Source organism: Heteronotia binoei, chromosome 13 (assembly GCF_032191835.1).
Source record: "Heteronotia binoei isolate CCM8104 ecotype False Entrance Well chromosome 13, APGP_CSIRO_Hbin_v1, whole genome shotgun sequence".
Classification (NCBI taxonomy): domain Eukaryota; kingdom Metazoa; phylum Chordata; class Lepidosauria; order Squamata; family Gekkonidae; genus Heteronotia; species Heteronotia binoei.
Genome location: NC_083235.1, coordinates 12,612,636 through 12,640,438, shown reverse-complemented (window position 1 = coordinate 12,640,438; position 27,803 = coordinate 12,612,636). Strand labels below are relative to the sequence as shown.

Below are 27,803 nucleotides of genomic sequence, written 5' to 3'. Positions count from 1 at the left end.
CTCCCAATTTCCTTCCTAAGCTATTGCCTCCCCTTTGAACGGGGCTTTTGCCGGTGCTGACTTGCCAGCTGCTGACACGGCACTGTTACAAGGCTGAGAAGGACCTCTCCCGTGCCAACCTGCGTGTGCCCTTTTGCAGCTCCTGGAAGAGATCTGCAACCTGGGCCGAGACCCAAAGTACATCTGCCAGAAGCCCTCCATCCAGAAGGCGGACGGGACGGCCACTGCTCCTCCCCCCTCGCTCAACTCACGCGGCCGAGGAAGCCTCCAGCGAGGACGAAGAGGAGGAGGAGGTGCAAGCCATGCAGAGCTTCAACGCCACGCAGCAGAGTGAGGCAGAGGCCAGCCAGCAGTGAGTAACGGAGGGTGAAAGGAGGGTGGCTCACGGCAATCCTTCAGCTGGCCAGAAGGGAACAGATCTTGTGCGTTTGGCGGTCTTATCAAAAGCTGGTGGAGGGCTGCAGCCTGAAGGGGAAGAGAGTAAGGGAGAAGGTGTATACCTCACAAAGAAGCCAGGTAGTTATTTTTGTAAAGGAGAAGCATGAGGAGAATTGAAAGAGAATTGGGGAAATGGTTTCATGAACTTAAGAAGAAGGCTTTAGGTCAGGATTGAGCTAGTGGGTGCGGTTGGAATTCTGACACAGGATGGTAGGTGCCCCCACAAAATGGCCACCGTAGGAGGCAGAACCAACCACACCCTCAGAGGAAGCCCGAGTGTCAGGAACAAGAGGAGTAAAGTAAATATTAAAAATGCACCAAAAGGGAGAAGTCAGAGCAAAACCAGTACTACAGTGGCAGCTGTCTGCACAGCCAATCAGATCTTCAATGGATGATCCAAAGCCCTATTGCAGGGGTGTCAAACATGCAGCCCAGGGGCCAAATCAGGCCCCAAGAGGGCTCCTATCAGGCCCCCGAACAATTGGCTGGTGTCAGGTTCCTGCTCCCTCTCTCTTGCTTTCTTCTGCATCACAGCTTGCTTTGCCAGGTTTGCTCAATCACACAATCTATTTTCTCCATTGGCTGAGGTTCTTCCCTTGGGGATGAAGGCGGGGAGGGAGGGTTTGCTTTGTCAGGCTCTCTCAATCACACAGCAGAGCTACTGAGCCAAGATTCTCTTCCTTCTATTGACTGAGGCTTCTCCCCCTCCTGGTCCCTTGGGGGAAGGAAGGAAAGAGCCAGAGCTTCCTTTGCTCACTTGCCTGGATCTCATGGAAGAGATACAAAGAAAGCACCTTTAAGACCCACAAGTGCTAATGTTTTAAGGTTTTTTTAAAAAAAAATATTTAACTGTGTTTGTCTGTAAAGTTTATATCTCTGCTAAAAAAAAAAAAGTAAAGGTAGTCTTAAAATAGGTCCACACATGGCCTGGTCCAGCAAGGTCTCTTTTATGTCATATTCGGCCCTCGTAACAAATGAGTTCGACATCCCTGCCCTATTGGGTAGGAGCCTACCAGGCCCCACCTGCTTTCTGAAAATACCTAGGTGGGCACCATGTGCCCCAAGGCACCACACCATGTTGGGGACCCCTGGTTTAGATAATGGTGGCCCCCTGCGCTTCATGGCAGCTGCCCGCAAAACTGAAAACCTCCATGCCTTTGGTGACATGGTGTGAGCTCTAGGGGAGCGAATCAGGCATGCAAAGGGGGAAAAGTGAACCTTTGCACTGAAATAGTTTGTGTAAAGGAGCTTGGCTTCTTTTGAGTATCCTAAGGCATTAAGGGGGCTGTGTACGACAGGAAGCAGGCTTTGGGCGTGGACAAGGTAGCTCTCGGGCCTGTTGGCTCGTCAGCCGGTACGCAACAAATTGCACTCAGACATACGTTTAGCAATACAGGCTGTATTTAGCAATATAGGCTAGGCTACATGGTGTTTGTTCTGCATCAGAGAAATTGCAGTGTTTGAAGCTTCCCTGTGGTCCCATGTAGCAAGTCGCAGTGTTGCAAAATGCCCACGTGTTGAGTTGGTCACTTTGGCTCCTGAACGGTTTTGGAGGGGAAGTTATGAAGAGTGAAAACAGCAGGCGTCATCCTGCAATTCAGTTTTCTTTCTGTAACCATTTAATTATCCTACTGGTCAAGCCCCAGAATCATAGCACAAGAGTTGTCCTTTGGCCAGTGCCTTTTATCACAGAATCCTATAACCTCTGCTGCCTCTACAGGGATACTAAATAGTTCTCTGTTCCTGAATTTCAATGAAACAGCTCCGCTGGGGGTGGTATCCGCACATGCTCTACTGAATTCCCTAGCAGCTGTTCCCTGTGCTTCGCTATGCTGACTTGAAGCAGGAGGAAAATGGGAGCCACTGAACTATTGAGGATTATTGTGATATACTGCCGGTTCCTTATCTCCTCCCTCCCCGAATCTCGGCCCAGAGGAGTTAATCTCTGGGCAAGAAGGGCGATCTTCATTTGACTCGTCAAGCAGTTTGGCACGGCAAGGGAACAGCTTTGATTGGGGTGCCCAAACTTGCTTAACAAAAGAGCCACACAGAATAAACGTCAGATGTTTGTGAGTTTGCGAGACATGAATGTCAGATATTGGAGAGCCGGAAGGAAAGAAGGAAAACAGATGGGGAGGAGAGGTGGAAAGAAAGCAACTGACTTTAAAATGCCTTCTCCAAACTGGCCAACAGGATGGTGAGCGCTTCAAGAGCCACACAATATGTGTGAAAGAGCCACATGCGGCTCCCGAGCTGTGGTTTGACCACCCCTGGCTTAAATGATGTAGTTCTGCTCTGTTGCACAAAGGTGTGTTCTCTGCTGGCTCCTGGAACCAGGACAAATGCTTCCCCCCCCCCCCCCCCCCGCAAGTCTGTGAAGCAGTGGACCTCCCAGAAATAAAACAGCTGGCCTAGGGGAAACTGGTTGCCCTTTCCTCTTCGCTAGCTAGCCCTCCTTAGTCTCAAGCTCTGCCAGCTGCTGGTTCACAGCCTCTCAAAACGTGCTGCCCAATTAGAGCCAGCCGTCTAATCCCTGCCCACCAAAGAAGGTACGGTCCTTCTGTGACTCACTGATTTCAGAGATCCACGATGGGTTTTTACCTCCACTGCTATCCATGCATATGTTCAGGGACTGAGGGTGTTTGCAGCAGTTCACTCCCAGGAGTTTCACCAGTTAACATTAAGGTTGCCAGGTCTGGGCTGGGAAATACCCAGCGGTGTGGAGGGTGGGATTTGGGGAGGGGAGGGAGGGATCTCAGCAGGGTATAATGCCATTGATTCCACCCACAATTTTTCCCAGGGGGGTGGATCTTGATTGCCTGGAGATCAGTCGTAACAGCAGGCAATCTCCAAGTGCCTCTTGAGTCTGGCAGCCCTGGTTGGTGCCTGAGCATTCCCTCCGCCCCCCAATACTTCTGTTTGAGTTGGCTTTCAGTCTCATGTGGTAGATTGCATTGGTGTTTAGCATGTTGTTCATGGACATAAATCCGACGTTAGAAATAACGATATTCGGGGCGGGGGGGGGGTGATTACTGTCAAGCAACCCCTTAACCTCAAACCTTCTTGCTTAAAACAGTCCCGGCTAGTAGAGACTAATACTCGAACCATCTCCTGCAACCAGTCTAGACCAGGGGTGGCCAAACTCACGTAACGTAAGAGCCACATAGAATAAATGTCAGGTGTTTTGAGAACCACGAGACATGAACGTCAGATGTTCGAGAGGTGTAAGACAAGGAAGGGGGGGAAAGAAAGCAAATAGATGAGGCAGGGAGGTAGAGGTGAAAAGAAAACAACTTTGACTTTAAATGCACTCTCCAAGCTTTTTGCTGACTTGGCTTGGAGAAGTGATGGGGCAGTGGGGGCTTTGAGAGCCCTACAGGATGTGTAAAAGAGCCACATGTGGCTCCCAAGCCACAGTTTGGCCACTCCTGATCTAGCCACCGATTCTGCCTTCAGCTCAGTCACAGAACCAAACATCAGCTGTATCATCTGGAGCTCATGTATATGATCACTGGGCTGCTGTTTTATTTTGTGGCTACAGGCTCACACAGATACCTTTGGAATTATTAGTACATCAGAGGTCCCTCTTGGGGCATGTGTTGCCTAACCCGTTGCCCCTCAGGGCCCCCCACCCCCAGTGTTTTCGAGATGTAGGCTGCCTGGCCAGGAAGGAACCCCCCCAAATGCACGATTTTGCGCTTTCAGGGATGGGAGCAAAAAAAAGGGGGTCGATGATAAAAAGGTCAAGGAAGATCCCGACACCCTGTCCCCCCATCTTTTTGTCTTGATGCAGAATCCAGGGAGAGGTTTTGATCAGAGGTTTCCCCTTCTTTCCTCCTCCTCAGAGGACCCATATCTCAGTTCCCTGCCAGTCACATCCTGATTGTTACATGCGCTTGACATATAGTGATGTTGAATGGAACCCACTTGTCAGCAAGAACGCAAATATCTGAAATATCTGTTACTCTCCTCTGCCCCCCCCCCCCCAAATTGTCTCATGTAATGCAGCATTTGGTTGCTTGTCCCATCAAGGCCCAAGCTTTTGGTGGGGTCGGGGTGGGGATTATTCTTTTCAATGATGAAACATCACATGAAGCTGCCTTATACCGAACCAGACCCTGGGTCCATCAAAGTCAGTATCGTCTACTCAGACTGGCAGCGGCTCTCCAGGGTCTCAGGCCTGAGGCCTTTCGCCTCATCTTCTGTCTGATCCTTTTAAGTGAAAAGATGAACATATGAAGCTGCCTTATACTGAATCAGACCCTCGATCCATCCAAGTCAGTCTTGTCTACTCAGACTGGCAGCAGCTCTCCAGGGTCTCAAGCTGAGGTTTTTCACAACTGTTTGCCTGGACCCTTTTTAGTTGGAAATGCCAGGGATTGAACCTGGGACCTTCTGCTTACCAAGCAGATTCTCTACCACTGAGCTACCGTCCCTCCCCATATTGTTTGCATTATGAACTCTGTGGTATCTGATAGACTCCCTTTTTAGTTGGAGATGCCGGGGATTGAACCTGGGACCTTCTGCTTTCCAAGCAGATGCTCTACCACTGAGCCACCATCCCTCCCCATATGGTTTGCATTATGAACTCTGTGGTATCTAATAGAATCCCTTTTTAGTTGGAGATGTTGGGGGTTGAACCTGGGACCTTCTGCTTACCAAGCAGATATTCTCACTGAGCCACCGTCCCTCCCCTGTATTGTTTGCATTATGAACTCTGGCATCTAATAGAATCCCTTTTTAGTTGGAGATGCCGGGATTGAACCTGGGACCTTCTGCTTTCCAAGCAGGTGCTCTACCACTGAGCCACCGTCCCTCCCCATATTGTTTGCATTATGAACTCTGTGGTATCTAATAGAATCCCGGTACAAGGTGGTTTCTCCATTCTGGGGAGCCGTCAAGGGCCCAGTGGCCTATCCTACCACAAGTTTGATGACCTTGCCATCTATGGAGCTAGGCTTTGCTTTACCAGCATGGGGGGTGGGGGTGGCAGCTCTTCCAGATGTCCAGTTTTATTCGAGTGCTTACATGTAATAGCTTTGTAAATGTGAGTGGCATGGGAGCCACTGCTGCTGTCCCCTGTGGCACTTTGAAGTGTATTTGGCAGATGAGCCTTTTGTTCATTTCGTGTGTGTGTATGCACAGAGGAGTGCTTTTGTTGCAAAAGTTTCCAGACGCTGTTGTGCATTTAATGTGCTGTTTTCATAAGCACGGCCTAGATTGAGGCAGATCACTAGCTAGGCTTTTGTGGGTGCTCCATAGCTTTGCCGGCAGAACCCTGTCAATGCAGAGACCTTAGCAGAGGGGGCCGGGGAGGGGGGGAGAGGAGACTGCATCTTGCTAGTTTCTGCGAGCCAAGATCACGTCGATGAGCCCGGGCCAAGCAGGGAAGGAACCGGTTTTCAGGCCCAGCTGCCTTCTCTGCTGGGCCAGCTCAGGGCAGGATTATATGCCGGCCTCTTTAAACAGTTTTTGGCGCCGCTCTGCTTGCTCCTTGGCACCCCGATCCCGGCAGCAGCTGAAGGCCCCGCTCAGAGGCTCTCTTGGCGCCAAGCTCCTTTGGCAGAACTCTCCCTCTGCTGCTGATCGCTTGCCAGCTGTTTCTTTGTAAACTTGTGAACTCCGAAGTTTCCTGTCAGTGGGGTTTCTTTAACCCCATCCACTCCTAGCTGGATGGTTTGTTTTTGTGATGTTGTGCTGTGGGGTGAGTGCTGCAGAGGGGAAGCCGCTGCTCCGAATTCAGAGCCAGCTGGCCCGGAGATACCACGATGGTTTTGGAAGGGGGGAAGGTGGGACTTCATAACCGGGGGGGGGGGAGGAAACATTGGAGACTTGGGCTCACAGACAGCTGGCTTTGGGCCCCTGTTTGCAGAGGAGACGGCTCTGAAATAAAGCCGCCTCCGTGTTCGTATTGCCGGTCAAGAGCAGGAGTCGGACCTCCTTGCGCGCACGCGGATGAGAAACGGTTAAAACTTTCTCTTAACCCCGGGGAGGCGGCCATGTTTCTTCTGGCCAAACGCGCAGGGCCAGATTTCTGTTGGCTCACCCGTCGCCGTGTGGCAGGTGCTCGGTGGGCCTGGAGAGATCTCTACTCAGCCCTGCCCTGACTGCGTCAGGTTTTCTTCCCTCCCTCCTTCGTTTCCCCCGACTGAATCCTGCACCGAGCATGCCCGATACGTCACTGCCTGGCTCTTCCTCGTCCCCTCCCTCCTCCTCCTCAACTCCATTTTGCTGCAGGACTCCATGGCGCCTGGCCCGGCGGTTGCCCATTCACGGCCTCTGCCACGCTCCCATCTTTAATCCGGCCCAAGGGCCAGCGGCCAAGATGGGCAGCACTGCCTCTCCTTGCCTCGTTACGGCCTTTCTTCCCCAACGCTGGCACCTCTGCCACCCTGGTGCATTCTGGGCGGCCTCAGGCGCGGTTTTGCCGCAGCCCTGGCGCAGGGCCGCCCCTCCGGATTTCTTTTTGTCGGGAGAGGCTGGGTGAACCAGCGGCCATTCCAGCTTGTCAGGCGTACCGTTTCGGGGACTTTTTGCAGGAGGCGTTTTGCACAAAATCCTGGGATGCAGGAGCTCGGATCTTTCGCGCCTAACTGGGCTTAAGGGCGAGCGGAAATTTCCAGTAGTCTCCCATTTCACAAGGAGCGGAAGAAGCCATTTGGCGGCCGCAGGACAATGCCTCGGGTAGCCTTTGGGGTGGGAAAGCTTGGCTCTAAGCTCACCTCTCTGCCCCCTGTGCCTCCCTGAGGGGACAGAAGCCCCGTTGAAGGCTTGGACTGCTCAAGGTAATGGGCGTTTCCCTTTTCAGGGTGGTCGGCACGGAGGAACGGATACCCATCCCACTCATGGATTACATCCTCAATGTGGTAAGTGCTCTACCATTGGGGGCGGTGGGCGCGTGGCGCTGGGAGGCAGGCCCTGGAAGGAGAGGTGGAGGGGACTTCAGATGCCTGCAGACCTGTATCACCCGGCATCCTCTTCCTCCCCACACCACCCTCAGCCTCCTGCACCGCTGTTGGAATTAGTAAGACTGTCTCCTGTTGCTGGAGGCTCACAGATCAGTTTTTCCCTAGAGCCTTTTTTTTGTACCCCTTTTTGAAGGCCACCTTCAGGAACGTAGGATTTTTAATTTTTTTTTTTTAAACCCTCCAGTATTCCAAATGTGGAATAGAACCAGGGCTTTTTTTGCAGCAGGAGCTGCTTTGCATATTTGGCCACACCCCGCTGATGTCACCAATCCTCCAAGAGCCTCCAGGGTTCTTCTTACAGGGCCTACTGTAAACTCCAGGAGGACTGGCTGCAGTGGGGGGCGGGGGGGTGTGTGTGTTGCCTAATATGCGAAGGAGGTCTTGCTACAAAAAAAAGCCCTGAAGAGAACTATTCAATTTAAAAAAGCGATGGTTGTATACAATTCAAGAAGAAAAAGGCACTTCATTAGCCTGCCAGTTAAAAAATAAAAGGGATATCATAGTGGGGGACTCGGCTAATTCTGCTAGGAGCAATGCCTTGTTCTTCAAAACGAATCTTGGAACACTGAAGCGGAATTGACTTTTCATGTTCCTTCGGCGTCTTAGCGCTTCACGTCTTCCCAGAGGACAGTAGGCTGGAAGACTTTCCAGAAATTTCTTCTCCGGCCTCAGTGCGGCCATCTCACAAACGGAGGGTGTGCTGAGGGGAAAGGGTGGCGCTCAGCTGAGGTCCTACTGTCCACAGAGGCTCTTTCCTTTGAGCCCCATAGCTCTTTTCTCTGCCCCTCGAACAATTTCCTACTCACCTTCTTAGGTTGCAGGGAAAGTTAACCGTCTCCTTCCCTTCCCCTGTCCCTCCATCATCCCTCCCCCCCCCACACCCCCGTTTCCTCTCTTAGATGAAATTTGTGGAGTCCATCCTCAGCAACAACACGACGGACGACCACTGCCAGGAGTTTGTGAACCAGAAGGGCCTGCTGCCTCTCGTCACCATCTTGGGCCTGCCCAACCTCCCCATAGATTTCCCCACCTCGGCGGCCTGCCAAGCCGTAGCCGGAGTCTGCAAATCGATATTGGTAAGGAGGAGAATACAACATTTCCCTTTCCAGAAGGTAACTATCGCTGCCGCTCAGCTGGGCCTTACACACAAGCTTCTGGAAAGCCTCCTCTTTTAACTCCCCACACGCCCCAAGTGCATCTGCTTAGAAGCTTCTGTTATTTGTGTCACTGCCAGGGCGTTGGTTTTTTTTGTAGCGGGAACTCCTCTGCATATTAGGCCGCACCCCCTGATGTAGCCAATCCTCCTGGAGCTTACATTCGGCCCTGTAAGAAGAGCCTTGTAAACTCTTGGAGGATTGGCTACGTCAGGGGTGTGCGGCCTAATATGCAGGGGTGGAATTCTAGGAGAGCTACTTTGCATATTAGGCCACACCCCCTGATGCAGCCAATCCTCCAAGAGCTTATATTCGGCCCTGTAATAAGAGCCTTGTAAACTCTTGGAGGATTGGCTACGTCAGGAGTGTGTGGCCTAATAGGCAAAGGTGTTCCAGTTACAAAAAAAAAGCCCCCGTCACTGCAGCTAACGTGGTGGGCTGTCTCCTTGTGGAGGGCCCAGAGCCACTTGACAGGGAAATAGGCCTTTTCGGAAATAAAGCTGAAGGTCTCTGTTGCATATTTCCCCCCCCAGCATTCCTTGAAGAATATCCGCATAGAATGTTTCTGTATGTACTCAGAAGAGGGCCACTACCTCAGTTTTAGCACCTAGTTGGAGCTGTCCAGCTACCCGATTTTGAACGATTTAAAAAGTGAGAAAGGGAAGGAAACTATTTCCGTGGCGCAGAGTGGTAAAGCTGCAGTACTGCAGTCCTAAGCTCTGCTCACGACCAGAGTTCGATCCCGGCCGAAGCTGGGTTCAGGTAGCCGGCTCCAGGTTGACTCAGCCTTCCATCCTTCCGAGGTGGGTAAACTGAGTATCCAGCTTGCTGGGGGGGGGGGGGTGTGTGGAAAGTGTAGATGACTGGGGAAGGCAATGGCAAGCCATCCCATAAAAAGTCTGCCATGAAAACGTTGTAATGCTATGTCACCCCAGAGTCGGAAAGACTGGTGCGTGCACAGGGAACGACCTTTACCTTTTTATACCTTATGCCAAGGTGGCCAAACTTGTTTAATCTAAGAGCCACATAGAATAAACGTTAGAATGTCTGAGAGCCACAAGACAAGAACGAAGAAAGGAGAGATGGAAAGAAAGCTTCTTTAAATGCATTTTTCAAGCTTCCAACTGGCTTGGCTTGGAGAAGTGATTTAAAGAGAGAAATGCCTTCTCCAAGTCAGCTGACGGGGCGGTTGAGACCTTGAGAGCCGCGCAATATGTGCGAAAGGGCCACAGTTTGACGACCCCTGCCTTATACCTATGAATTGGATATCAGGAAGATAGCACCATAACGCAACTGCGTTGCAATTCTTCCGGGGCATTCGTAAGCTGCAGAATATGGGACTGACTGCAGTATTCACTTCCCAAAGAAACATAGCTCATATTTGTTTGTTCATGTATGGGTTTGAAAACTTAGCTTGGCTGTTATGGCTGTAAAGAAAAGTGTATATGGGCAACTGTGGGCCCAGGTGAAAGCTTGGGAGATCAGGAGTTATAGAACAGGATATTCAAGGACCATCTTTCAGCACCCTGTTAGAGCTCCCTCCATGCCCCTCTGAATTCCTACTTGATAATCAAAACTGCAGCGTTATACACATTAACTTCCCTTAAGAACATCAGAAGAGCCCTGCTGGACCAGACCAGTAGTCCAGCTAGTCCAGCATCCAGTCTCACACAGTGGCCAACCAGTTCCTCTGGAGGGCCAGCAACAGGGCAGAGAGGCCGAGGCCTTCATAAGAACATCAGAAGAGCCCTGCTGAATTAGACCAGTGGTCCATCTAGTCCAGCATCCAGTCTCACACAGTGGCCAGCCAGTTCCTCTGGAGGGCCAACAACAGGGCAGAGAGGCCGAGGCCTTCATAAGAACATCAGAAGAGCCCTGCTGAATTAGACCAGTGGTCCATCTAGTCCAGCATCCTGTCTCACACAGTGGCCAACCAGTTCCTCCAGACAGACAGCAACAGGGCAGAGAGTAAACCTTTGCCTGACGTTGCCTCCTGGCTTTGGGGTTCAGAGGATCAGTGCCTTTAAAGGTGGAGGTTCCTCTCTGTCACCATGGCTTGTAGCCATTGATATGCTTATCCTCCATGAATCTATCTAATCCCCTTTTAAAGCCATGATTCACGACGTCCGCTGGCACCAAATTCCACATTTTCATCTCTCTTTGTAAAGTAGTATGATGCCTTGTGTCATTTTTATGCCCACTGCAAAATGAGCTTTTGAGATGCTGAGCTACCTTGGTGCAGGATTTTGGCTGTTTTAGCAGAGTGCCCTGGTGACTACAGGCTTTTCCAGAAGATGTGAGTTTTCTCCAGTACGAGCAGACTTCCTTTCAGTTATGGCAGGGGTGTCAAACATGCAATCTGGGGGCCAGATCAGGGCCCCGGAGGGCTCCTATCAGACCCCCCCCCAAGCAACTGGCTGTCATCTGCTTCCTTCTGCACAACAGTTTGCTTTGCTCTATTTTCTCCATTGGCTGAGGCTCCTCCCTTGGGGAGGAAGGGGGAAGTGGGAGGCAGAACTTGTTTTTCCAGGCTCTGAATCGCACCGCAGAGCTGAGCCAAGCCTCTCTTCCTTCTATTGGCTGAGGCTCCTCTCCCCTCCCATCCCATGGGGAAGGAAGAAAAGAGCTTCAGCTTCCTTTGCCCAGTTCCCTGGATCCCATGGGAGAAATACAAAGAAAGCACCTTTTAAGACCAACAAGTGCTAACATTTTAAGCATGGTTTAAGATTTTGTTAAAAAAAATTAATTGTGTTTGTCTGTGACCTTTATAAAGTTTATAACTCTGCTACCTAATTTCAAATAGGCACACACGTGACCCGGCCCAACTGGCCTGGCTCGGCCCAACAAGGTCTCATTTATGTCAGACCTGGCCCTCGTAACAAATGAGCTTGACACCCCTCTCAAGGCAGTTTGCAAGCATAAACCTTTTGGAAAAGGTTGCAGTCACCAACGTACAATACATGCAAACTAATCTTTAAAATCTTTTCTCTTGACTGAGGGGCTGTTCAAATAGCCGTGGTTGCCACAGCCGTGGAAGTCTCTTGGAGCTATCCCTGTACTGATGAGTGTGTGTGTGAGAGAGAGAGAGAAAGAATAGCCATATATGTGGTATTTATAAGCTGATAACCATATGCTTTGCCTTAATTGCACGATAAATCTCCATCTGGCATAATTAATGCCACAGCTCACTTGTATTCAGTACCAGCAACCTTCCCCACCCCCCAGTCCAGGGGATTAGCCCTGGCAGAATTTATAAAAATAAAAGTTTGCTTCTGAGTAAAAGCCTGACCTAGATAGCCCAGGCTAGCCTGATCACATCAGAACTCAGAAGCTAAGAAGGGCCTGTGGAATTCACCGCCACAGGAAGTGGTGGCGGCTATAAGCATAGCTGGCTTCGAGAGGGGATTGGATGAAAATACGGAGCAGAGGTCCATCGGTGGCTATTAGCCGCAGCATATTGTTGGAACTGTCTGGGGCGGTGATCCTCTGTATTCTTGGTGCTTGTGGGTGGGGTGCAAAGTGGAAGGGCTTCTAGTCCTACTTGTGAACCTCCTGATGGCACTTGGGGTTTTGGCCACTGTGTAACACAGAGTGTTGGACTGGATGGGCCATTGGCATGATCCAACATGGCTTCTCTTATGTTCTTACGTTCTTATATCTTACTTAGATGGGAGACCCAGTAGGAAGCCCAGAGTTCCTACACGGAGGCAGACAATGCCAAACCAGTTTGTTTATTTTAGCCAATTTCCCAAAAATGGGCTCAGGGCTGATGACAGCGTTCTAAAAACAGTGTAAAAACCAAGTCAAGCAATACAATTTAAGAAATCATAAGAAGGTATAAAAGGTGGCTCAGTTGGGCACTATATACTAAGAGTCTAGAACAGTAAATAAATGTAATGTTACAGCAGAGATGGATCGCAGCAGAGGGCCAGCCGATGGAATAGGACGCCCGCTGCCTCATCCAAAGGCCTGCAAAAAAAAATACTGCCACAAGCTGTACCGCTGAAAAGCAATGCAATTGCTTCAGTCCTAATGTAATTTTAAACCAGTGTACGCAATGTTTTCATACCTTCTCTCTGAAAAAATTTTTTCAATTACAATTATTGCAAAACACATCAATTGTTTCCACAGTTTCCAAATAGAGGGATTAGTCATCTTCAACAATTCCTTCCTTCAATAAATAAATTTCATCATGCAGTCCGTGGAAAGTTCTGAAATTCTTTCAAGTGGGAAGGAGCAGGAAACCCTTAGAGCCTTCGTAAGATGCCCCTTCTAGATTTCAAGACGTTTCAATGCTGGTCGTCTTCAGTTACCAGGCTGTCAAACTGGAACCTGATTTCAGTGACTTCTAACACAGACTCAAGGTTCATAGCTTACAGCAGAATCAATAGGTTCTCCTCTACTTCTTTCAGCTCTGCAATGTCCTTTCTGAGATCACGGTCACCAAAACTGTACACGGTTTTCCAAATGAGGCCTCACCAAGGACAATAACGCTAAGCAAAATTGAAGGCGACAGGAAAAGAGGGGAGACCCGGCATGAGACGGAGGGGGTCAATCAAGGAGACTGTGGCTCTCCCTTTGCAAGACCTGAGCAGGGCTGTTAACAATAGGATGCTTGGGAGAACATTTTGGTTTGTTACAAGTCAGAAGCGACTTCATGCATGTGCTCTTGAGCCTCTGATCTGAACAGCCCTTTCTAGGGTGCCCTAGTTCAGGGGTCCCTAATCCCCGGGCCATGGACCGATACCGGTCCGTGGCCCGTTAACAACGGGACCGTGAGTTGTGTAATTATTTCATTATATATTACAATGTAGTAATAATAATTTTATTTATTTATCAGGTTTATATCCCGCCCTCCCCCAACAGGCTCAGGGCGGCTAACAACAGTTTAAAAACGTTTAGCAATTTACAAACATATTTATTAAAATTAAATATACATAAAAACATTTCCATACATATTAAAAATCCAAGATGGCAAGCTTCTGATTTCCGTTATATTAGTTCAGTGAGATTGTCGGTGCTGAAGGTAATAATAATAAGATGACGACAACATTGGGTTTATATCCTGCCCTCCACTCCGAATCTGAGTGGCTTACAATCTCCTTTATCTTCTCCCCCCGCAGCAGACACCCTGTGAGATGGGTGGGGCTGAGAGGGCTCTGACAGAAGCTGCCCTTTCAAAGACAACCACTTCCAGAGCTATGGCTGACCCAAGGCCATGCCAGCAGGTGCAAGTGGAGGAGTGAGAAATCAAACCCAGTTCTCCCAGATAAGAGTCTACACACTTAACCACCATACCAAAATAAAGTGCACAATTGTATCATCCCAAAACCATGCCCCCCCCTTGTCCGTGGAAAACCGGTCCCTGATGCCAAAAAGTTTGGGGACTGCCGCCCTAGTTGATGCAGTACTTTCAGGACTGGTTTCTTAAGCAGGCCTCTTCTCCACAAATCTGGTCAATGCTTACAGAATCAGGTGGCTGGGAGGATCCAAAAACAATTATAGAATCATAGAGTTGGAAGGGACCTCCAGGGTCATCTAGTCCAACCCCCTGCACAATGCAGGAAACTCACAGATAACTACCCCTAAATTCACAGGATCCACATTGCTGTCAGATGGCCATCTAGCCTGTGTTTCAAAACCTCCAAGGAAGGAGAGCCCACCACCTCCCGAGGAAGGCTGTTCCGCTGAGGAACTGCTCTGACTGTCAGAAAGTCCTTCCTAATGTTGAGCCGGAAACTCTTTTGATTTAATTTCAACCCATTGGTTCTGGTCCTACCTTCTGGGGCCACGGAAAACAATTCCACACCCTCCTCTAGATGACAGCCCTTCCTTCAAGTACTTGAAAATGGTGATCATATCACCTCTCAGCCGCCTCCAGGCTAAACAAGCCCAGCTCCTTCAACCTTCCTTCATAGAACATGGTCTCCAGACCCCTCACCATCTTTGTCGCCCTCCTCTGGACCCGTTCCAGCTTGTCTATCTCCTTCTAAAAATGTGGTGCCCAAAACTGAACACAGTACTCCAGGTGAGGTCTTCCCAAAGCAGAGTAAAGCAATACCATCACTTCATGTGATCTGGACACTAGACTTCTATTGATACAGCCCAGAATTGCATTTGCCTTTTTAGCCACCGCATCACACTGTTGACTCATGTTCTGAGTATGGTCCACTAAGACCCCTAGATCCTTTTGCACATACTACTTCTAAGACAAGTCTCCCCCATCCTATAGCCATGCCTTGGATTTTTCCTACCTAAATGCATAACTTGACATTTATCCCTGTTGAAGTTCGTTTTATTGGTTTTAGCCCAGTTTTCCAGCCTGTCAAGTTCATCCTGTATCCTGTTTCTGTCTTCTACTGTATTTGCAACCCCTCCCAATTTAGTATCATCTGCAGATTTAATAAGCATTCCCTCTATTCCACCCTCAATGTCCATGCCTCTGCCAGGAGAAGTTCCTCGACAAACCCTTTCATGGACGAAACCACATAATCTTGTTTATGCAAGAAGCAGATAAAATTACTATGGGCTGCAGCTGGCAGCTAAAATAACTACGCAGTGATCTCTTAACTTTGAAAGCTACGCCGGAGGTGCACTGAATCAACTTCGACTCTTTTAAAGGTGGTTATTTGTAAATTGAAAAGGCCAAGCTTGGAGTTAGCATGCATGAAAAGAGTTATATACCTCACTGCCGTGGGCCAGCTTTGCAGCGCTATCGTCCCAGTTGGTGTGGAGTAGTTGTTTTTTTTAATGCGCTGCTAGGCTTATCCTTGAAAGTTGCTGGGGGTAGTCTTTTGATTGCAGCCTTTCCAAAAGGTTCGAAGCTTATCAGCAGAGAGCATCCCAGGTAGCTCTCGTGCAGAGCGTTAGGTGTTGCCGCGACATGACAGTCCTGGGCTAGAGTTCAGCGGGTTGGGTTTTGAGGTAGAGATCTCTCTGCTTTGTTAAGCTGTGTTTAATAGGAGGCGCTCTGTGTTCTCTTCCCTAGACCCTCTCCCACGAACCGAAGGTCCTTCAGGAAGGGCTGCTCCAGCTGGACTCCATCCTTTCTTCCCTGGAGCCTCTGCACCGGCCCATCGAGGCACCGGGCGGCTCGGTCCTGCTGCGGGAGCTGGCGTGCGCGGGCAACGTCGCCGACGCCACCCTTTCGGCCCAGGCCACGCCCTTGCTCCATGCCCTCACCGCCGCCCACGCGTACATCATGATGTTTGTCCACACCTGCCGGGTGGGACAGGTAAGAGCTGCCGTCCTTCCCTGCGAGCGAGCTGGCCGCCCCGCTCTTCTACCGGCAGAGCCCGCGCTCAGTCCCGTGTCGTCTCTTCCTCAACAGAGCGAGATCAGAGCCATTTCGGTTAACCAGTGGGGATCGCAGCTGGGCCTGAGTGTCCTGAGCAAGCTGAGCCAGCTCTACTGTTCCTTGGTGTGGGAGAGCACCGTGCTGCTGTCGCTATGCACTCCAAACAGGTAATGGGACCAGCGTTCCCTCTAAGCCGAGGACTCTTGTGGGCAAAAATTCTACTGTGTGAGCCACTAGCATTAAAGTTGGGAGCAAGCCTACATTTGACTTTCATGTAAACCTAGCCTAGAGGAAGCATCTGTGCATTTACACCAGGGGTGGCCAAACTTCCTTAACCTGAGAGCCACACAGAATAAATATCAGATGTTTGAGAGCCACAAGACATGAACATCAGATGCTTGAGAGCCACAAGACATGAACGTCAGATGTTGGAAAGAAGGGAAGGAAGGAAACTAGATGGGGAGGGAAAGATGGAAAGAATTTAACTTTAAATGCATTCTCCAAGCCACTGGCTGACTTGGCAAAGTGATTTAAAGGGAGAAATGCCTTCAGGGAGGGGGGGAGGCTTCATGAGCCACGCAATATGTGTGGAAGAGCCACATGTGGCTCCTGAGCTACAGTTTGGCCACCCCTGGTTTAGACTGAAAAGTTGTGAGCAGACCAGTGAAAATCCGTGTGTATTTGCTCATACGTTCACACTAAAGGGAACCTTGCTCATACGTTCACACTAAAGGGGTGAACCTTGGTGTCACTGGGGGTGGAGGATGCCAAGCTGGAGCCAGATGGCAGCGAATCTGCTTTCTGAGATCTTGTTTGGAGCGATTTTGAGAATAGAGGACTGAAGATACTGCATTGTTCTTTGGAGGCCTGTTGAAGCATGGAATTCTCCCCCCACCCCACCCCGGGGTCCTGTTGGTCAGAAGGTTGAGACACGGGACAAAAAGTCCATTTTATTCATTTGCCCCGAGCAGTATTGTTGAAAGCAGCAAGAGCTTTCCCCCATTGCCCATCATTCCTCCTTGTAGTCCCTTACAATTCCACACCCAGTCCAAGGTCAGAGTCCAGGAAGTCAAGCAGGAGCCAAGTCACCAATGCAGAATCACAAACCGGAATCAGAAGTCAATGTCCAAAAGCCAAAAGGTCAGGGTGCCAAAGAAATCAAGCAGGTCAGGATCAGGAAGGAGCGTGGATGCAAGCCAGAGAATAGACTTGTTGCTTCCACAAGTTTACCAGGGCCTGGGTGGGAGCTATATGGGAGTCTCAATCAGCCTGCTCCCTGGGTGGCAGTGACTCCGCTACACCTCAGGGCTGAGAGATCTGAAGCATCAGCTTGCCTCATTTCTTCGCTCTGAAAGTTCTTTCCGGAGCCTGCTTCGAACTCTTGAGATGGGAGGAGGAGAGCTTGGAGGAGATTGATTGTCAGCAGCTGACACTGGTGCCTAGAGAGTGGTTGATGGGCCAGCTGCTGTTTGTTCAGCTGAGGAACTGGTTGGCAACTCTTCCAGGTCTGTTAACCCTTCCAGTTCCTCCTCGTCAGGGCTCATGGCACTTGGCATGATTTGTGGGCTACTGACACCCAGCAGGTGCGATAATGTGGCAGCTCTAGAGCATAAGGAACCATTCCATCTTTAAGACTGATTTCTTTCTGTTGCTTCAAAGCAGCTGGGTGTTGACTGTACTTGGCAACACAGGAGGAAACAGCAAGAGGCCATATGGAATGAGGAAGACATCCTGGTCTCTAATTCACAAGCTGTAGTTTCCTTACCATTGACTAGGAAACTGTTCAGGACCCAAGCTAATGGGGGTCTAATTCACAGACTGTAGTTTCTTTACCATTGAGTAGGAGACTGTTTGGGACTCAAGCTAATGGAGGTCTAATTCACAAGCTGTAGCTTCCTTACCGTTGGGTGGGAGACTGTTCAAGACCCATGATAATGGTCTAGTTTGGTGTAGTGCTTAAGTGAGTGGTCTCTTATCTGGGAGAACCGGGTTTGATTCCCCACTCCTCCACTTGCACCTGCTGGAATGGCCTTGGGTTAGCCATAGATCTCCCAGAGGTTGTCCTTGAAAGGGCAGCTACTGTGAGAGCCCTCTCAGCCCCACCTACCTTGTGGGGGAGGAAGATAAAGGAGACTGTGAGCTGCTCTGAGACTTTGAGATTCAGAGTGGAGGACGGAATATAAATCCAATTTTCTTCTTCCTCTTAATTCACAAGCTGTAGCTTCCTTGCCATTGAGTGGGAGATTGTTTGAGACCCATGGTAATGGAGGTCTAATTCCCAAGCTGTAGCTTCCTTGCCATTGAGTGGGAGACTGTTTGAGACCCATGGTAATGGAGGACTAATTCCCAAGCTGTAGCTTCCTTGCCATTGAGTGGGAGACTGTTTGAGACCCATGGTAATGGGGGTCTAATTCCCAAGCTGTAGCTTCCTTGCCATTGAGTGGGAGACTGTTTGAGACCCATGGTAATGAAGGTCTAATTCACAAGCTGTAGCTTCCTTGCCATTGAGTTGGAGAATGTCCAGGACCCATGCTAATGGAGAGTGGCTGATTCCCTTGCTCTAGTGGGCTTAATCCTTTTGACGAGGATAGGAGCCAGTGTGCCCGCAGCGAAGCACCCCTTTGTCCTAACTATGCCTCGTTTGCCTGCCTTTGCAGTTTGCCTTCTGGCTGTGAATTTGGCCAAGCCGATATGCAAAAACTGGTCCCGAAGGAAGAGAAAACTACCCCCACCGCCACCCAAGGAGCCAAAAAAGCCGGTACGATTGGGGGCGGGGGGGGAGGGGAAGCTGTTTTCTTGTCTTCCAAATGAATCCTTGTCATTACTGGGGGAGAGATTTCAAGATATTCAAGTTTCTCGGGGAGGATTGTCTTGGTCAGTGGCTCCCAACCTTTTTGGCACCAGGGACTGGTTTTGCGGAAGACAATTTCCCCACAGACTGGTGCTGGGGGGTGCTGGGGTTTTTGCCACCTCAGGCTGCCTACCTGTCCCTGCCCCCCCATGGGGGTCTTTAAATGAGGGGTAGGCGAAGAGGCAGCGGGGGCTGCTCTGCCTCGCTCCAAGTGAGGCCGCGGTTGCTTCTTTCATCCACCCAGGTCCCGGAAAGGGGCGGTGCAGTGCCTTTTCCTCGCTCCGCAGCCCAGTTGCTAACAGTCCACGAACCGGGACCAGTCCTCGGTCCAGGGGTTGGGGACACCTGCTCTCGATTCACGGTCTTTATGGAGTGTAAACTGAATACGTTAGAGGTGGCTCGAGATGGGCAGCTGCGTCAGCCTGTCTGCAGCAGCAGCAAAGAGCCGGAGTCCACCTTAACAACTAACAACATTTGTGGCAGGGGAGGGAGGAGCTTTTGTGAGTCACTGCTCGCTGCTTCGGATACTACCGTCTCCACCTCCTCCCGCAGATGGTGAACCGGAAGCAATGGCAGCCGGGAGCATGGAAGCCTCTGCCCAAGGCCTGCTGGAAGGAATCGGCCTGGACGGCGACACCCTGGCCCCGATGGAGACGGACGAGCCCAGTTCCTCTGACCCGAAGGGGAAGTCCAAGATCACCCCGGCCATGGCAGCCAGGATCAAGCAGATCAAGCCACTTTTGTCAGGTGAGCAGCACAGCAGGAGCTGTGGAGAGAGGGTGGGCTTGGGAGACAATAGCCGGTCTAGCACCACAATCCTTTCCCTCGCCTTGCATTTGGGGTTCTTCCTGTGCCATTCGGTACCTGCTTCCTTTTTCAGAGAGCCAGTTTGGTGTAGTGGTGAAGTGCGCGGACTCTTATCTGGGAGAACCGGGTTTGATTCCCCACTCCTCCACTTGCACCTGCTGGAATAGCCTTGGGTCAGCCATAGCTCTGGTAGAGGTTGTCCTTGAAAGGGCAGCTTCTGGGAGAGCTCTCTCAGCCCCACCCACCTCACAGGGTTTGATTCCCCACTCCTCCGATTGCACCTGCTGGAATGGCCTTGGGTCAGCCGTAGCTGTGGCAGAGGTTGTCCTTGAAAGGGCAGCTGCTGTGAGAGCCCTCTCCAGCCCCACCCACTTCACATGGTGTCTGTTGCGGGAGGAGAAGATATAGGAGATTGTGAGCCACTCTGAGTCTCTGATTCAGAGAGAAGGGCGGGGTATAAATCTGCAGTCGTCTTCTTCTTGAGAGCCAGTTTTGCACATTAGGCCACACCACACAGCCAGTTTGGTGTAGTGGTGAAGTGGGCGGACTCTTATCTGGGAGAACCGGGTTTGATTCCCCACTCCTCCACTTGGCAGCTGCTGGAATGGCCTTGGGTCAGCCGTACTTCTTGTAGAGGTTGTCCTTGAAAGGGCAGCTGCTGTGAGAGCCCTTTCAGCCCCACCCACCTCACAGGGTATCTGTTGCGGGGGGAGAAGATATAGGAGATTGCGAGCCACTCTGAGTCTCTGATTCAGAGAGAAGGATGGGGTACAAATGTGCAGTCGTCGTCTTCTTCATCTACAGCGAGAAGTTACCAGGGCATAACCCTTGACTTTTAGGAAGCTTCAGGGGTCTTGGCAATCTTTCTGCAACATTGCAGGGTGGGCAGAAGGCTTTCTGGTTGCCAGGAGAGGTTCTCATTGTTCTCTTGTGCCTTTCAGCGTCCTCCAGGCTAGGCCGTGCCTTGGCCGAACTGTTTGGGCTGCTGGTCAAACTGTGTGTGGGCTCCCCGGTGCGGCAACGCCGGAGCCACCACGCCGCCAGCACCACGACGGCGCCCACGCCCGCAGCTCGCTCCACGGCCTCGGCGCTGACGAAGCTGCTCACCAAGGGGCTTTCTTGGCAGCCCCCACCTTACACCCCCACCCCCCGCTTCCGGTGAGTCCCGCCTCCTGCACCTCGGTTCTGCCTGCAGAAAGTTTGGGAGGAAGGAAGAGGGAAGCTTTTCCCCCTTGACGTTCTGAGCAGGAAGCTGCTCCTGCTTTCCCTGAAAATATCTTTCGAGGCCGCAGGATCATTTTGGGCGGTGAGATTGGCAGGGGTGGAATTCCAGCGGGAGCCCTTTTGCATATTCGGCCACACGCACCCTCATGCAGCCAATCCTCCCAAGAGCTTACAAGGCTCTTTTTTGCAAGCTCTCGGAGGATTGGCTACATCAGGGGGTGTGTGGCCTAATATGCAAAGGAGCTTCTGCGAGAATTCCAGCCCCGGAGATCAGGATTGATTTTAACTCGGTTGGTTCCACTTCTAGGCTGACTTTCTTCATCTGCTCTGTGGGCTTCACGTCACCCATGCTGTTTGATGAGAGGAAGTATCCCTACCACCTTATGCTGCAGAAGTTCCTGTGCTCGGGGGGCCATAACGCACTCTTTGAGTAAGTATTTATCCGCTGCACTCCTTATCGTCTTTAGTCTTAGGGGCTGAAAATGGGGGTCTGCTTTCAACATCTCAGACAAGAAATGTGTTCCAGGATGCTAAATAGGGTGGAGAGCTAAGGCCTGTTGGTTCTATATCAGCTCTAGCAGTTCTTTTTTTTACTTTATTTGATTTCTATCCCACCCTCCCCACCAAAGCAGGCTTCTTTGGTGTTTGCTAATGATTACTTAAGGAGCCGGATTTTGTGGCTGGCTCTGCCTCGTGAGTGAGGCCTGTGGTGCAGAGTGGTAAGAGCTCACAACCTGAGTTCGATCCCAGCAGAAGCTGCGTTCAGGTAGCTGGCTCAAGGTTGACTTAGCCTTCCATCCTTCCGAGGTTGGTAAAATGAGGACCCCTTTAGGAAATAAAGCTGAAGGTCTCTGTTGCATATTTTCCTCCCCAGCATTCCTTGAAGAATATCTGCATAGAATGTTTCTGTATGTACTCAGAAGAGGGCCACTACCTCAGTTTTAGCACCTAGTTGGAGCTGTCCAGCTATCCAGTTTTGAACGATTTAAAAAGTGAGAAAGGGAAGGAAAGTGGTAAAGCTGCAGTACTGCAGTCCTGCTCGCAACCTGAGTTCGATCCCCGGTGGAAGCTGGGTTTTCAGGTAGCTGGCTCTAGGTTGACTTAGCCTTTCATCCTTCCAAGGTTGGTAAAATGAGTACCCAGCTTGCTGGGGGGGGGGGAAGGGTAGATGACTGGGGAAGGCAATGGCAAAACCACCCCTTTAAAAAGTCTGCCATGAAAATGTTGTGATGCGACGTCACCCCCGAGTCGGAAATGACTGGTGCTTGCACAGGGGACTGTCTATGTAGCCAGTCCTCCAAGAGCTTACAACAGGCCCTGTAAGAAGAGCCTTGGAGGATTGGTTGGTTCTCTCAACTCTAGCAGTTCCTTTTTTCTTCGGTGGTTGCTAATGATTACTTAAAGAGCCAGTGTGGTGTGTAGTGGTTAAGAGCATCAGACTAGTATCTGGGAGACGGGTTCAAATCCTCACTCATGCCATGGAAGCTCACTGAGTGACCCTTGGCCAGTCGCGTTCTTCCAGCCTATCCTACCTCGCACAGGGTTATTGCAAGGATAAAACAGGAGATGTAAGCTGCTTTGGGTTCTAGAAGAGAGCCAGTTTGGTGTAGTGGTTAAGTGTGCGCTTACCTGGGAGAACTGGGTTTGATTCCCCACTCCTCTACTTGCACCTTCTGGAATGGCCTTGGGTCAGCCATAACTCTTGTAGGAGTTGTCCTTGAAAGGGCAGCTGCTGTGAGAGCCCTCTCAGCCCCACCCACCTTACAGGGTGTCTGTTGTGGGGGGAGAAGATACAGGAGATTGTGAGCCGCTCTGAGTCTCTGATTCCGAGAGAAAGGCGGGGTATAAAGAAGACGAAGAAGAAGATATTGGATTTATATCCCGCCCTCCACTCCAAAGATTCTCAGAGCGGTTTACAATCTCCCATATCTTCTACCCCCACAACAGACACCCTGTGAGGTGGGTGGGGCTGAGAGGGCTCTCCCAGCAGCTGCCCTTTCAAGGCCAACCTCTGCCAGAGCTATGGCTAACCCAAGACCATTCCAGCAGGTGCAAGTGGAGGAGTGGGGAATCAAACCCGGTTCTCCCAGATAAGAGTCCGCACACTTAACCACTACACCAAACTGGCCCTCCTGCAATTCTTCTTCTTCCTGTTGTCAGAGAAGGGCAAAAGTATAAATGAATTAAATAAATGAATGCTTGTGTTTGGAGCTAGGCAGGATTTTCTTGTAGCTAAAAATTCAGAGCCAACATTAGAAGCCTATAATGTAGAGGCTCAGAGCTTCACTCGCATAGTGCTTAATTCTTCCTTTCTCCTCCCCCCCCATAGGACTTTCAACTGGGCCCTCTCCATGGGGGGCAGAGTCCCCGTCGCCGAGGGGCTGGAGCATCCGGACTTGCCCGACGGCACAGGGGAGTTCCTGGACGCCTGGCTTATGCTGGTGGAGAAAATGGTGAATCCGACCACCGTGCTGGAGTCGCCCCACTCCTTGCCTGCTAAGCTGCCAGGTGGGCAGAACTACCTGCAGTTCAGTGCTCTGCGTTTCCTTGTGGTGACCCAGAAGGTGAGCGGCCAGGGCTCGTCCCCCTTTTCAGCTACGCGAGGCAGAATGCGAAAGGGGGGAAATGCGTAGGTCGGCGGGCGTGATGTGGCTAGATCGAGACGGCCCGTCCAGGCAGGAATCTGAGGACGCTGAAACGACTCGTGTTAATTTCTTACCTTTTCTTACCAGGGCTCTTTTTCGAGCAGGAGCTTCTCTGCATATCAGGCCATGCGCCTCTGATGTGGCCGATCCTCCAAGAGCTTAGAGGGGCTCTCCTTACAACACCTACTGTAAGCTCCAAGAGGACTGGCTACATCAGGGGGCTTGGCCTAATATGGAGCTCCTGCTAGAAAAAGTCCTGCTTAGAATAACTTTGAGCCCCTTCTGACGTGCCATGTCACGGATCCCCAACATGGTGCCTGGGGGCACCGTGGTGCCCGCCGACACATATCCTGCCCCCCCCCTTTAGTGTTTTTGGAAAGTGGGTGGGGTCAGGTGGGCTCCTGCCCAATAGGGCTTCCAATTGCCCATTTGAGATCTGGTTGGCTGTGAAGATTGAACTCACATTTCAGTGACAGCTGCCAGTACAGTGTTGGTTTTATGCTCTCTTTCTCCGACTCATCCTTCCCGCTGCATTCTTAAAAATCTGGTTATCCCCTGCCCTTGGACTTCTCAGGTGGCCATTTAGTTAGGTTGCACCCATCAAACTGAGTTGGAATTTAGAGTGTGCTCACAGGCTGGGAAAGGACCCCAGTGCTATGTAAGTAGCCTGGATAGCCCAGGCTAGCCTGAACCCATCAGATCTCTGAAGCTAAGCTTGGTCAGCCCTAGTTAATGTTTGGATGCGAGACCAGTAAGGAAGCCTAGGGTCGCTTTCAGCGTTCCCTCTAAGCCAAAGGCGGCCCAACTGTGGCTCGGGAGACACATGTAGCTCTTCCATACATACTGTGTGGCTCTTGAAGTCCCAACTTGAAGTCACGCCAACTCAGCTTAGAGGAAACAAGGGTCACTTTGTGGAGGCAGGCGACGGCAAGCCACCTACGTTAGCTTCTTCCCGCGACCTGGATAGCTCAGGCTTGCCTCATCTCGTTCGATCTCAGAAGCTAAGCAGGATCAGTCATGGTCAGTATTGGGATGGGAGACCACTAAGGCCAGGGTCGCTGCATAGAGGCAGGCAATGGCAAACCACCTCTGCTCCTCTCTTGCCTTGAAAACCCTACAGCAGGGGTGGCCAGCGGTAGCTCTCCGGATGGTTTTTTTTTTTTTTTTGCCTACAACTCCCATCAGCCCCAGCCATTGGCCATGCTGGCTGGGGATGATGGGTGTTGTAGGCAAAAAAAAACATGTGGAGAGCTACTGCTGGCCACCCCTGCCCTACAGGATTGCTGTTATGCTGGCTTTTTAAAATTTTTATCTTAGATTTATAGTCCTCCCTTTCCCATAATGGGCTCAGGGCGGATCACAAGCACAGTAAAACCCAACAATAAAAATCACAAAACCATAAAATAATCAATGAACGATCAAATTATGCCGCATGAATGGTACAGCATGTATTATAGGTTACACAACAGATCCTAGGTATCATAGATGTCATAGCTGTAGGCCTGATATACTAGCAGTTCGAGTAGGGAGGTCTGCTAGATGATGTCAGCAGTAAGGTACGGACGCCCGCTTGCCTCAGTCAAAAGCCCGGGGGAACAGCTCCGCTTTGCAGGCCCTACAGCAAATCCGGTAGGGCCCGAATCTCCACGGGGAGCTGATTCCACCAGGTCGGGGCCAGGGCCAAAAAGGCCCTGGCTCTGGTCAAGGCAAGCTGGACGTCCTTTGGGCCAGGGATAGTCAGAAGATGTTGAGTTGCTGATCGTAACACTCTCCGGGGCTCATATGAGGAGAGGCGGTCTCGCAGGTATGTCGGTCGCAGGCCGCACAAGGCAAGTTCAGTCCCAGGCCGCACAAGCTAATAGCTGATTGGGGGGGGGGGGGGAGAGGAAGAGTTCATTGCTAGTGTTTGTAAACAGAACTTCATGCACGTCGAAACAGTTATTTAAAGCAGAATGTAGCATACCGGGGACGTCTTTTAGCCCACGCGTCTTTGTCACTCGTAAGAATTTTAACTACATAGGATGCCTCTTCGCAACTCAGCCTCTCTGCTTTGCAGGCGGCCTTCACGTGCATCAAAAACTTGTGGAACCGCAAGCCCCTGAAGGTCTACGGGGGCCGCATGGCGGAGTCCATGTTGGCCATCCTGTGCCACATCCTGCGCGGGGAGCCCGTCATCCGGGAGCGCCTCGGGAAGGAGAAGGAGGGCACTCGCAACGAGGAAGAGGCCGGGCAGGAGGAGGGCGGGGCCCGGAGGGAGCCTCAGGTGAACCAACAGCAGCTGCAGCAGGTAGGAGGCTCTGGCCACCGTATCTCAGCGTGGGAGTGCAGTGTGAGAGCTTAGAGATGCGACGGTGGACAGAGTGTTGTGCATATAAGCTTGTTAGTGCTATGTGAAAAAACATGCTGGTTGTGTAATGTACGCAGGCGCCCCTAGTTGTCAGGCACATTAGGTACGATGATTCATAGGCTGATGCAGGTGGAATGTTGTGATGTCATATTGTGAATAAAAGAAGGTGCTGAGGTGGCAAGGAGGAGCTAGGAAAGAACTGATTCCTTGCGCAAACTTCGTGCACGCTTGAACCTTTTCAAGACGTCTTCCCTGAGTTTTTATTGTCCTGTGAATCTTTCTCTCCGCACCGAAGGTGTCAGGGCTGGACTCCGACATCTCAGAAGGCGGCACGGAGCTGGAAAAAAAAATGCAGAGGAGGGGCCACCGAGAGGATTACTGGGCTGGAGCACCTTCCCTGTGAGGAAAGGCAACCGGGGAGGAGGGGCGGGGGGAGGACAGGGAGATGAGAGAGGCTTATAAAATTATGCACGGGGTTGAGAGTATCGACAAATAACTTTTTCTCCCGCTCCCCAAACGCTAGGAGTTATCTGGTGAAGCTGATGGGTAATAGGTTCTGGATGGAGAAAAAGGAAATACACCAGTTTGGTGTAGTGGTGAAGTGCGCGGACTCTTATCGGGGAGAACCGGGGTTGATTCCCCGCTCCTCCACTTGAAGCTGCTGGAATGGCCTTGGGTCAGCCGTAGCTCTCGCAGGAGTTGTCCTCGAAAGGGCAGCTACTGTGAGAGCCCTCTCAGCCCCCCCTACCTCACAGGGTGTCTGTTGTCGGGGCGGGAGACAAAGGAGCTTGTGACTGCCCTGAGATTCAGAATCAGCAGAAGGCCTCGGCTTCCACTTGCTGCCATTCCAGAGGAACTGGTTGGCCACCGTGTGAGACAGGATGCTGGAGTAGATAGACCACTAGTTGGATCCAGCAGGGCTGTTCTTATGAAGGCCTCGGCCTCTGTGCCCTGTTCTTGGTCCTCCAGAGCATCTGGTTGGCCAGTGTGTGAGACAGGATGCTGGACTAGATGGATCACTGGTCTGATCCAGCAGGGCTCTTCTGATGTTCTTATGAAGGCCTCAGCCTCTCTGCCCTGTTGTTGGCCCTCCACAGAGGAACTGGTTGTCCATGTGTGAGACAGGATGCTGGAGTAGATAGACCATTAGTTGGATCCAGCAGGGCTCTTCCGATGTTCTTATGAAGGCCTTGGCCTCTCTGCCCTGCTGTTGGCCCTCCACAGAGGAACTGGTTGTCCATGTGTGAGACAGGATGCTGGACTAGATGGACCACTGGTCTTATCCAGCAGGGCTCTTCTGGTGTTCTTATGACTTAATTGTTTTCAGCTCTCCACAGAAGCAGCACTCTGGTCCCAAGGCCCCTCCCATCCAAGGATGGGGCAGACCCCTGAGCTGGGGCCTCGTTTTGCATTGCTAAACCTTTAACTCGCTTATGCCTTTTCCTTTTTCAGTTGATGGACATGGGCTTTACACGGGAGCACGCCATGGAGGCACTGCTGAACACCAGCACCATGGAACAAGCCACGGAATACCTGCTGACCCACCCTCCTCCACTCATGGGCGGGGTTGTGAGGGTAAGGCTCTGGCTTTACTTGTTAGCAAGATTGGGTAGGGCCTCCCAATCTTGGGGAGCTGTTCCCTGGGGAAGAAATAACGTTCCTTGGTGTGATGCACTTAAGTGTCAGGATTTTTCTGGAGTGTGCATCCAGCCCAGGGGACTTGCCCTGTTTTCCACTTGTGGGTTTGGACCAAACCGTCCAGCCCCTCCCCTCCAGCTAGCGTTAGGGTCCTTACGGAGTTGTTTCTGGGTTGCTCTGCAGGATCTGAGCATGTCTGAAGAAGACCAGATGATGAGGGCCATTGCCATGTCCCTGGGACAGGACATCCCCATGGATCAGAGAGCAGAATCCCCAGAGGTAATCCATCAACCCCACCCCCATCCCCAGCACTTTAGGCAGAGTGTTTGCAGTAATACCAGTGAAGCTCTTGGGAGGAAGCCCAGGGGTGGTCCATGGCCTGAGATTAAGAAGACAACCATAGATTTATACCCCCGCCCTTCTCTCTGAATCAG

At 51.1% G+C, this 27,803-nt stretch overlaps 1 protein-coding gene across 1 annotated transcript in view; it reads left to right on the top strand.

Moving 5' to 3' along the window:
• The window catches only part of HUWE1 (HECT, UBA and WWE domain containing E3 ubiquitin protein ligase 1), a 159,811-nt gene that overhangs the window by 42,927 nt on the left and 89,081 nt on the right, over positions 1-27,803 (top strand). The window contains 14 exon segments of the mRNA XM_060252849.1: positions 140-232; positions 234-352; positions 7,247-7,304; positions 8,306-8,482; positions 15,549-15,794; positions 15,891-16,024; positions 18,515-18,615; positions 19,261-19,455; positions 20,457-20,673; positions 21,047-21,169; positions 23,069-23,303; positions 25,441-25,671; positions 27,184-27,306; positions 27,553-27,648. Of these exon segments, the coding sequence (XP_060108832.1) occupies positions 140-232; positions 234-352; positions 7,247-7,304; positions 8,306-8,482; positions 15,549-15,794; positions 15,891-16,024; positions 18,515-18,615; positions 19,261-19,455; positions 20,457-20,673; positions 21,047-21,169; positions 23,069-23,303; positions 25,441-25,671; positions 27,184-27,306; positions 27,553-27,648 (2,148 nt within the window).